Source organism: Antedon mediterranea, chromosome 1 (genome assembly GCF_964355755.1).
Source record: "Antedon mediterranea chromosome 1, ecAntMedi1.1, whole genome shotgun sequence".
Lineage (NCBI taxonomy): Eukaryota > Metazoa > Echinodermata > Crinoidea > Comatulida > Antedonidae > Antedon > Antedon mediterranea.
This window is the reverse complement of record NC_092670.1, coordinates 32,325,588-32,337,200: the sequence shown is the minus strand read 5'-3', so window position 1 is coordinate 32,337,200 and position 11,613 is coordinate 32,325,588. Positions and strand designations below refer to the sequence as shown.

The 11,613-nt window shown below is 34.5% G+C and overlaps 1 protein-coding gene across 1 annotated transcript; it reads left to right on the top strand.

Annotated features, from left to right (window-relative positions):
* The first annotated feature begins 8 nt into the window (after window positions 1–8).
* LOC140063685 (26S proteasome regulatory subunit 8) lies at window positions 9–10,355 on the top strand. Its single transcript, XM_072110147.1, has 11 exons — window positions 9–46; window positions 982–1,050; window positions 1,189–1,258; window positions 1,581–1,678; window positions 1,978–2,103; window positions 2,671–2,832; window positions 2,955–3,118; window positions 3,252–3,405; window positions 3,756–3,965; window positions 9,196–9,282; window positions 10,108–10,355. Exons 1-11 carry the CDS (start codon window positions 32–34, stop codon window positions 10,159–10,161), a joined length of 1,209 nt encoding a protein of 402 aa, XP_071966248.1. The 5' UTR covers window positions 9–31; the 3' UTR covers window positions 10,162–10,355.
* Window positions 10,356–11,613: the final 1,258 nt, after the last annotated feature.

Genomic DNA, 11,613 nt, shown 5'->3' with positions numbered 1-11,613 from the left:
GGGTATCCCATCATGCTTGAAAAATTTCAAGATGGCGACCACTGAGGTAAGCACTTTTTCGTCATTGTTAAAGATAAAGATGATATTTTTTCTATAATTTCTGCGTATGATTGCTATAGTTTTATATCTATGTAATAATATAAGTCATATATTTCAACTGGGTGCTAATTATAGTTTAATTTAGCAACCAGTCTAAAGTAATTTAATTTCGTAATTTAGTAGGCCAGCACCGAGCGAGCCGACGAGTGAAACTCACTAAGCAGTAGAGGGCCTGAGTAACCTCCTAGGGCTGGGTTGACTAGGCCTAGGCCCTAGACCGGACAGATCAGGCCTAGTTTACGTGCTGGTCTGTTAATTTTACCAAAAGATAGGCCATTACTTTGGCCTAATTAAATCGGCTAGCTAAGGGCCTACTAGTAGGCTAGGCTAGGCTTTTTGTTTTGTTGCATTTCAATAACAAATAAAAAATTGCTTTATTTTAAACCCAATTATTTAAAATTTTTTTAAAATAGACATTTATTTTGACCTGCTGCGTAATGCACTTGTCAATTGTATGACCCACTATACGACCCCAGGGAGAGGTGCGTCATTTGCCCGATGATGGTGCTTACTTATGACGTACCCGTGCGTAAAAAATATGACCATGACGCACCCAAACAATTTAACGCACTGTGACCATGTTGATGGGTGGTAAAGTGACGGACATTAGACACCATTGATAAGACGTACCATTTAGGTTTTTTGACGCAGCCCTCCCCTAATTATTTGTAAATGACGAACCAATGACGCACCTCTCCCGGGGGTCATGTCAAGTCAAGTCAAGTATCATTTATTGTCATTTATTTAAGAAAAAAACATAGAAATGTGGGTCATACAATTGACAAGTGCATAACTGTGAAGTCTTTCTCCGAATACAGGACGATTCGGCCCACTTTGTTTGTGACTATTTTTAAAGGTCATTTTGAAATTGTGTTTTTTTAGATGGAAGTTGATTCAAACAAAGGCGTTGGTATACGCCAGTATTACATGACCAAAATAGAAGAATTACAGGTAAATAAATGTTACTTTTTCAAACATGTTTGTTTTGCAGAAAGCTTACTGTATATATAATATTTAGTGTGTGCTTTTGTTTGTTTAATTTTTTTACACTGTAGTATGTTAAGCCAATTCACATTTTAATTTTCTTAGCTTGTAGTAAATGATAAAACACAAAATCTAAGAAGACTTGAAGCTCAAAGAAATGAACTAAATGCAAAAGGTAATGTTTCATCATCTTTCCTCATCATCTTATACAGATATTGCCTGCTTTTTTTTAGAGGTGTATCTTAAAATTCTCAAAAAAAGTGTGATGTGCCCAAATATGGTAGTGGTGGTAATACCAAAATATGGTAGTGATATGACAGAGCTTTAGAGGTATTATTTTTATAATTTCCTGGGGGTGTAAATGGTGTAATTTCAACCAATCAAATTCTCATATTTACATAGTATATGTAATAATTATCTTTTATTGTGCATCTGTGCAGATATTAGAAATATTTTTAATTGGAATAAATATTGTTTTATATCTCTTATTTTTACAGTACGTATGTTAAGAGAAGAACTACAGTTACTGCAGGAACAAGGGTCATATGTAGGGGAAGTTGTTAAACCAATGGATAAGAAAAAAGTACTTGTTAAGGTTAGAGAAATTAAGTCTTTTCCTTGTCTGATATTCCTATAAGAAATTGTCAGTGGTTGTATTCACCAATCACACTTAAGTAGAAATTTCCCTTAAATATTAAGTATTTTACTTAACTCAATAAATATAAGTATTTCTCTTTTTTTTTAAAATTGTGTTCACATAGATAGGAGAGTTTTTTAATTTTAAGTGTTTTCCTTAGCCTAAGTGTGAATGGTGAATACGGCCATTGGATTATAAAGACAATTATAATTTAAAAACAAAATATTGTACAGTGATAACAAATGCAACTTTTACAGGTACATCCAGAAGGAAAGTTTGTTGTAGATATTGACAAATCTATCGACATAGGAGATGTTACACCCAACTCAAGAGTAGCACTTCGTAATGATAGCTACACACTTCACAAGATACTACCAAATAAGGTAAGCAACATCTAAAGCATTGTCTACACTATCAAACTTTATGTGACAAAAAAATGTGATGTGCCCATAAATGGACATGATGATGTCATTTGACTACCATATTTGGGACGATCACTACCATATTTTGGGTACATTAACTTTTTTTAGTGTTTTAGACAGAGCTTTATGCACTTTTCAATTGTATGATCCACTATATGACCCCTAGGAAAGGTACGTCAAGGGTACATAAAAACATCTTGTGTTTCAATGTCCGTCACTTTACCACCCACCACATAATGATAAACATGGCAATTGTTCTTCAAAATGGGTGCGTCATAGTTACCTAAAGGTAAGTCAATTTTTTGACACACAGGTATTTATAAGGTATGAAGCACATCAGACAAATGACGCACCTCAGTCTCCGGGGGGTCGTATAGTGGTATAGTATACAATTGACAAGTGCATTCTGTCTGTGATATTACAACATACTGTAAACAGTACCTGGTACCAACGAGAGCCTCTTTTACAAAAATTCATCATGTTTTTACTTATTATATTGTTATATAAAAAAATGTATTTTAATAACAGGTTGACCCACTTGTTAGTCTTATGATGGTTGAGAAAGTTCCCGATTCGACTTATGAGATGGTTGGTGGTTTAGACAAACAAATCAAAGAAATTAAAGAGGTGATTGAACTTCCAGTGAAGCATCCTGAGCTGTTTGATGCGCTTGGAATCGCACAACCTAAGGTATTCTAACAATAAAATATATTATTACATGCATTTATTATAAATATTAATATTAATAAAAATGAATGTATATTTGTATTGATTATCCTATTAATCAGCATATAATTTCTATTTCTGCATAGGGTGTTCTTTTATACGGTCCACCGGGTACGGGGAAAACCCTACTAGCTCGGGCTGTTGCCCATCACACAGAGTGCACATTCATCCGGGTGTCCGGCTCAGAACTTGTGCAAAAGTTCATAGGTGAAGGTTCAAGAATGGTGAGGGAATTGTTTGTAATGGCAAGGTTAGTGAAATATTTCCACAAATATGTTTTAGATATATTTGCTTTCTGTTAATACCTGTAAATATTTCAAGAACGAAAAAGTTACTATTAATAACTAAAATAGTAGTGGATAATTTGTGTTTGTTTTACGTAGGGAGCATGCCCCCTCTATCATCTTCATGGATGAGATTGACTCAATCGGTTCGTCGCGTATTGAAGGGAGTTCTGGTGGCGATAGTGAAGTTCAGCGTACAATGTTAGAGTTGTTGAACCAACTTGACGGATTCGAAGCCACAGTTAATATTAAGGTAATAATAATAGTTCATTTTTATATAGTGCATATAAGCAAGCTTTCAATGCGCTGCACATTATTACCCCGGTCATTGGTGGATCAAACAAATTGTTTTGCCTAAAGATACAAGCAGTGTGGCGAGAGTTGGATTCGAACAACGATCTCATGATCCGTAATCCGACTTCCAACAAACTTCGCCACACGCCCTCAGGTAATATTATTATTGGATTGGAATAGGGCATTTGGATTGGAGGCCAAACAGGAGCCTTTTTATCTATTGCTTCATCTTTTAATAGGATGGATGGTTCCCATGGAAACAACTTAAACAATTTAAATAATTATCATTCATTTATTTTCTATCCACAGGTCATTATGGCCACAAATAGGATTGACATTCTGGATTCAGCTTTGCTACGACCAGGACGAATTGACAGAAAAATAGAATTCCCTCCACCAAATGAAGAAGCACGTTCCGATATCTTGAAGATTCATTCTCGCAAGATGAATCTTACACGTGGAATCAACCTTCGCAAGATTGCCGAAACAATGCCAGGAGCATCTGGGGCAGAAGTAAAGGTAAAGGATGATGATATGATAATTACTATATTAAACAATGCCAGGAGCATCTGGGGCAGAAGTAAAGGTAAAGGATGATGATATGATAATTACTATATTAAACAATGCCAGGAGCATCTGGGGCAGAAGTAAAGGTAAAGGATGATGATATGATAATTACTATATTAAACAATGCCAGGAGCATCTGGGGCAGAAGTAAAGGTAAAGGATGATGATATGATAATTACTATATTAAACAATGCCAGGAGCATCTGGGGCAGAAGTAAAGGTAAAGGATGATGATATGATAATTACTATATTAAACAATGCCAGGAGCATCTGGGGCAGAAGTAAAGGTAAAGGATGATGATATGATAATTACTATATTAAACAATGCCAGGAGCATCTGGGGCAGAAGTAAAGGTAAAGGATGATGATATGATAATTACTATATTAAACAATGCCAGGAGCATCTGGGGCAGAAGTAAAGGTAAAGGATGATGATATGATAATTACTATATTAAACAATGCCAGGAGCATCTGGCGCTGTCTAGCTGTTGCCACTTCAACTCAACTCCTCTGTTTCTGAGTTATATTTTTCTTCTTTTTTTAAGTAGTTAATATCAATTCAATATTGTATCTGTTTTCTTTTTTGTCGTTTGTTCTTTCTGGTTGTCTAGTGGTTTTTTGTACTTCTGTTATTGTCAGTTTTGTAAGTGTTTCGTGCTAGGCCTAGCTAGACTTTAGCCTGGTGTGTGGTGATTGTAGAGATCCAGCCCTATGTGAGTGGGTTTTACCAACCCGAAACAGTAGGCCTAGAAACTTGTTTTGATATCAACACTTTTAATTAGATACAAACACAATTTAAATATATAGTTATTTAAATATAACATTTTTAATGTAAATATATATATTGAATTTTTATTTTTATATTTAATAATTAGAAATTTGTAAATAAATTAATTAGTCAATTGTAAATAAATTTTATTCAAAATATTATTAGGCCTAGACCTTTAGATGAACAAATTAGTGTATAATAGACATATATTATTTCAGTTACGGAACAAGCGGGCCAATGGAGATGTTAGTTCTTCGTTAGTATCTTTATTAAAAACCCTTAAAATATGGAAACCAAACCGTAGCCGCCGAGCGGGTAGCCGCATTAAAAGGAAAATAATTTCAATCATATCTGGTAGATTTAAACAATGTAAACAAAAACTTAGAGAAAAGAACCTAATAAATATTCCTTGTAAGTCCATCTCTCATGCTTTACCCAGAATATTATTAACTAATGCGAGGTCACTAAATAACAAAATGGATGAGTTCCATGCTGTATTGAGCACCAATAAAATTAGCATAGCTGCTGTAACTGAAACTTGGCTGAATCCTAATAGCCTTCAAGGTGCGAACTTATCTGATTACACCATGCACGCCAAATGCAGATCTGATAATGGACGTCGAGGTGGTGGTGTAGCCTTTTATACACATAATGAAGTTAATATTAAAGTAAGTGATGTCTCTATGGATATCCATGATAATTGTGAATTTGAATGTTTGTGGAAAAAATTTGACTTCCGTAGTGTTGGTGTAGCAATTAAAACTATGTTCGTTGGCGTCATTTATTACCCTCCCAATTCGGCTAATGCCACTGAGCTTCTCAGTCACATTACGAGTACCGTTGATAGCATTAGAACTAGTGATTTTTCAGCAGGAATTATGGTATGTGGTGATTTCAATGATCTCAATACTTCAGAATTAGAGTCTAAGTTGTTTTTGAAACAGGTGGTTAACTTTCCTACTAGACAAAATGCGCACCTTGATAAGATATTTGTTAACATTCCTAATATCTTTACTGAACCTATGGAACTACCACCAGTTGGTCGAAGTGACCATTGTTGTATTTTGTTGGAACCATCAACCAATCTTGCAGATGTTAATCACAAGCCAGCACATTTGCTGTTTCGTCCACTAAGAGACTCCTCGATCAGATCATTTGGACAATGGATGACTTTGCATGATTGGAATCATCTTAGTGCTTATGAAAACTCTTCAGATTTTTTGGAAATTTTTAATCAGGAGCTCAACAGTGCTTATGAAGAGCATTTTCCTCAAATTTTCACTAACAAGAGATTGAATGACAAGCCCTGGTTTACAACTAAATTAAGAAAATTAATTTTGAAACGCCAGGTGGCTTACCGAAATGGACAGGATATCCAGTGGAAAATCTTACGTTGTAAGGTACAGCAGGAAGTCAAACGAGCGAAGGCTTCATTCTATGAAAAGTCTATTGCTACCTTGAAAGGGAACCAACCTGGAAAATGGCACCGCAGTGTCCAGAAGCTCTGTAATATGAGGAAGAAATCAAGTCGTATTCCTGGCTCTGATGTTGACCCTATAAACACCGTTGAATGCATCAATAGCCATTTTGCACTTGTATGTAATCAGCTTCCGGCTTTGAATATCAACAAGCTACCAGCCTTCCTCCCAGCAAGTGAACCACCAGTTATACATGAATGGGAAGTTCGTAAGGCTTTGACTAAAGTGAACTGTAATAAATCAAGCCACCCAACAGACTTACCAATTAAAATAATTAAGGAATTTGCTATTGAACTTGCTAACCCGCTAACTAAATTATTTAATACGTGTCTCAATGAGGGACACTTTCCACGTCAGTGGAAAACTGCTTCTATAGTTCCAGTTCCAAAACAAAACAAGATCCGCTCTTTTGATGATCTTCGTCCAATATCATTGACGCCGGTCTTTGCTAAGATTTTTGAGGCATTTATTGCCAAATGGATTATTGAGGATATTGACAATAAATTAGACACTAAGCAGTATGGTAATACAAAAGGTTCATCCACTATACATTATCTTGTGGATATGTTAAATTATGTTTATCAAAGTCTTGACAAGCCCAAACAATCAGTTGAACTCTGTACAATTGATTTTACTAAGGCATTTGATAGAGTCAATCATACAATTATTATAGATAAATTAATTAAACTTGGAGTTAGGTCATCCATTGTTTCCATCGTCTGCAGCTTTCTGTGTGAAAGAACTCATACTACCAAACTTGGCACGCACATTTCTTCCACCAAATCAATCTCTTGTGGAGTACCACAGGGAACCAAACTGGGACCTATACTTTTTTTGGTTCTAGTAAATGATGCTGCCATTGAAAGTTGTAGGCGTTGGAAATTTGTGGATGACCTGACTCTAGGGGAAGTAACCAAATGTGGTGCTTCCTCTAACTTACAAAGTGTCCTTAATAGTGTCAGTGAGTGGTGTGCATCTAATGATGTTCTACCAAAACCAGCTAAATGCCAAGTAATTGAATTTAACTTTTTAAAGCAACGGCAGCTTAATTTAGTTTACACTATTGATAACTTTAATCTTCTAATAGTTAGTAAGTTAAAACTGCTTGGTGTAATAATCCAAAATGACCTCAAATGGGGTTCAAATGTTAATGATATAACATCAAGAGCCTCACGTAGACTATTTTCACTATGTATCCTGAAAAGGTCTAGTGCACCAGTCAGTGACCTGGTTACAGTATTTACATCATATATCAGACCTGTGCTGGAATATGCCTGCCAGGTTTGGCATTCATCATTAACTGTTCAGCAATCTAATTTAATAGAAAAAATTCAAAAACGGGCTTTGCGCATAATTTTGAGCCCACATTATGTTAGCTATGAATTAGCCTTAGAGCAAGTAGGTTTGCCTTCTTTAAAGTCCCGTAGAGAACAGATTCTTCTCAAGTTTGGCAAGAGTCTTTTAGAATCTACCAAATTTAGAAATATGTTACCAGCATATAAATCTGATAGGCATTCAAGATCGTTAAGGAGCAATACTAGTTCAAAGTTGGATTCTTGCAGATGTCGCACTGAAAGATATAGGCGGTCTACTATTCCACACTTAGCACGAATCCTTTAAGTTTAATGTTTAGTTTAGATCTTCTTTGATGTATTTTATTTCTCAGTTAAGATTGTTATCCAACCTTTTCAGCTCTTGCTGCTGGTTGGAATTTGATGTTTTTATACCTTAATAAATAAATAAATAAATAAATAAAAGTAAAGGTAAAGGATGATGATATGATAATTACTATATTAAACAATGCCAGAAGCATCTGGGGCAGAAGTAAAGGTAAAGGATGATGATATGATAATTACTATATTAAACAATGCCAGGAGCATCTGGGGCAGAAGTAAAGGTAAAGGATGATGATATGATAATTACTATATTAAACAATGCCAGGAGCATCTGGGGCAGAAGTAAAGGTAAAGGATGATGATATGATAATTACTATATTAAACAATGCCAGGAGCATCTGGGGCAGAAGTAAAGGTAAAGGATGATGATATGATAATTACTATATTAAACAATGCCAGGAGCATCTGGGGCAGAAGTAAAGGTAAAGGATGATGATATGATAATTACTATATTAAACAATGCCAGGAGCATCTGGGGCAGAAGTAAAGGTAAAGGATGATGATATGATAATTACTATATTAAACAATGCCAGGAGCATCTGGGGCAGAAGTAAAGGTAAAGGATGATGATATGATAATTACTATATTAAACAATGCCAGGAGCATCTGGGGCAGAAGTAAAGGTAAAGGATGATGATATGATAATTACTATATTAAACAATGCCAGGAGCATCTGGGGCAGAAGTAAAGGTAAAGGATGATGATATGATAATTACTATATTAAACAATGCCAGGAGCATCTGGGGCAGAAGTAAAGGTAAAGGATGATGATATGATAATTACTATATTCATAGTTCATATATATTTCAGAAAGTTCTTTTATAATGATCATATCTTTCTATTATTTCATACATTTCGCGCAAGATTATTTCCCGAGACAAGACAAAGAAAAACGTTTTTTTTAACACAGTAGAATCTACATTTTACGCATGGGATCTGTAAAATCCAGGTTTACCTTAAATTGACCATAGATCCTAGCTGAAAGTTTCTCTACTTTACTTACAGCTAGCTATGCCTAAAAGTATGTGCACAGAGAGACAGATGACATGACATAACATTGTGCAATGTTTTAAGTGTTATAATTAATAAATAAAACACACCACTTTTTTACAATAAAAATCTGTGTGACTTTTCAGAGCCATGTCTTTAGGTCTGTACATGTGGCTTGTTGTTAAATTGCACCCTTTAGAAAGGATGATCTTTCCTGTTTTAATAAAAATACAAAATGGTTATCTATTATATTTCTTTGTTTAAAACAGGGTGTATGTACGGAGGCAGGAATGTATGCACTGCGAGAAAGAAGGGTACACGTGACTCAGGAGGACTTTGAACTCGCTGTAGCTAAGGTACTTTATCAATCACTTGGGTATTATGTCCTACTAGTAAATAGAAAAGGATATAGTAACTATGAAAAAAAAATACCATGAGGCAATATGGATTTTACTCTTAGTCCTAAATAAATTAGATGGTTGTGTAGTTTTGCTCGTTTTTGATATATATCTTTGTAAGTTTGTAATTGTATATTCTTTATTTTTTTTTAATGCATTTTGTATATATATATATATATTTTTATATTGAATGTTTATGTTACTGGACGCAATTCAGTTTTGTACTGCCATGTCTTTGTTTTTAATAAACCAGAATAAATAAAAAAAAAAAAAAAAATTTGGCCTCACAGTCATAATATTCAATAATGATTTAAAGCATTTTTAAATTTTTACCCCTATATAACCTTATATGACCCCTTCCGGGAGTTATCCAAGGTTTCGGGAGGTGAGCCCAAGCTAAATTTGTTCAGAATTGACCAAAGATCCCAAAACCACTTTCAAACCTTTGTTCTGTTGGGTTGGGTCACGGAACCTATTGGCTGGCCTCTAAGTACATAGTTATTTTTTTATACCCCATAAGCTGCTTGTAATAAGACTTTGTTTATGTAGAGCATCTTGTGTATGTTTGTCTTGTGAACAGGATTGCCACCTTTAATGAATTCACTAGTGGTTATCCTTGGCAATTTGCCTAAATAAAAAAAAATCAGGGTTATACCTTCCGTCTCAAATCGTCCAGTATCCACAAACTTCCCCTAACCTATGAGTATATGTCTTTTCAAATTCAAAGTTCAGTACGCAATCTCGGTACAAATATTGATTTACATTTTATCTTTTTACTCACAGGTTATGTTGAAGGACTCAGAGAAGAATATGTCCATCAAGAAATTCTGGAAATAATTTTTATTATTGAACAACACTGGAGACCACCAGTTAAATAACAAGTTTATATGTCATATGCGATGCATTTCAGTTTCTAGAAGTCTTTTTTTCACAAATCAGCTAATTATAATTGCAAAATACTTTCTTGGTATCTACCAATATTATTCCGAAACAAGATTTGTTAGCGAGAATAAATACAGGCTTATGAAATATTTATTTTGTGTCATTGTTTATTTTTAAATAGAGGGTGTCTAGGAAGCCAAACCTAAGATCAATTTCTACATATAGAAAACTCCAGTATCTTATGCCTTATGTTTTCTAGACACCCATCATAGAATTCTAAAAAAGATATCGTAAGTCTTGGGTTAAAAGACACTCAAAATAATTTTTCTTTATCATGTTATTCTGCCAGTCAGGGTTTCAATTTTCTTCATATGTGCCAAAATATATCTTTTACTAATGTTAAGTTGAAAAACTGTCCAGAACCTAGACTATCAGAACCTCTGCTTATATCCTCTTTCAACAGTTTAAAAACTAGGGACAAGACCTGGTGTAGAGCAGCTTGTGATGATGTACTGTACCTGTAATGGTTCTCACCATTTTAGATCTACCACACTAAAGTATGTGTCCAGCTGGTGAGGATGGGTGGACGTGGCCAACCGGTACTAACGAACCATTTAAACCAACTACATAGGTCTCAACCATGAAAATTTTAGTGGAAACCACCTCTTACGACACTGATCTTTTGTTTGTTACAACACCTCAAGGTACAAGATTAGTGAACGACGCTTATGATATGAAAGTTATGCATCAACGATTTTGACCTCCAACCAATCAAATTTACTCTTGCATACCCAGATGTTCGCCCAAATCGGTGAAACTTCAGTTTCTAACGAAAGCATAACTCCATGGTTAAATAGCAACACAATAAAAAACTAGCACATGTTACTGTAGCTTCATTTAATGTTGTCATGTAAAGTTTCAACTAGCAAAATGTACACATACCATATCTGTGACCAAACACAATTGATATCAATGTAATTGAAACACATTTAGTTTATGCTTGTTTAGTGTAAACTTTTTTTATGCTATCCCCTATTATCAATTATCATTACATCATTGCATAATGATACAAATAGCCAAATAAATACTTACAATATAGTAATTTGCCATCAGGACATGTGACTATACAGAGTCATGTGATTAGAGAAATAATTAATATATTATCTGCCATACGTATACCCATTAATCACGTGGTGCAAAACAATATAAATATTGTGTTTTTTTTCAAAAATTATTTAATACTTGGGATTATACAAATTAATATAAATAGAAAAAATGTAAGAAAGTAACATCACTTTGCAAATAGTCTTGTACATGCCAAACCACACCTTTCTTTTGTGTCATGTATCATGACTGATAACCAAAATACAAATAGTCTTATACATGCCAAACCACACCTTTCTTTTG

Coding starts and splice junctions, on each gene's coding strand:
- LOC140063685 (XM_072110147.1), top strand. Junction 1,259..1,580: donor AAATGAACTAAATGCAAAAG/GTAATGTTTCAT, acceptor TTATTTTTACAG/TACGTATGTTAAGAGAAGAA. Junction 3,406..3,755: donor AAGCCACAGTTAATATTAAG/GTAATAATAATA, acceptor TTCTATCCACAG/GTCATTATGGCCACAAATAG.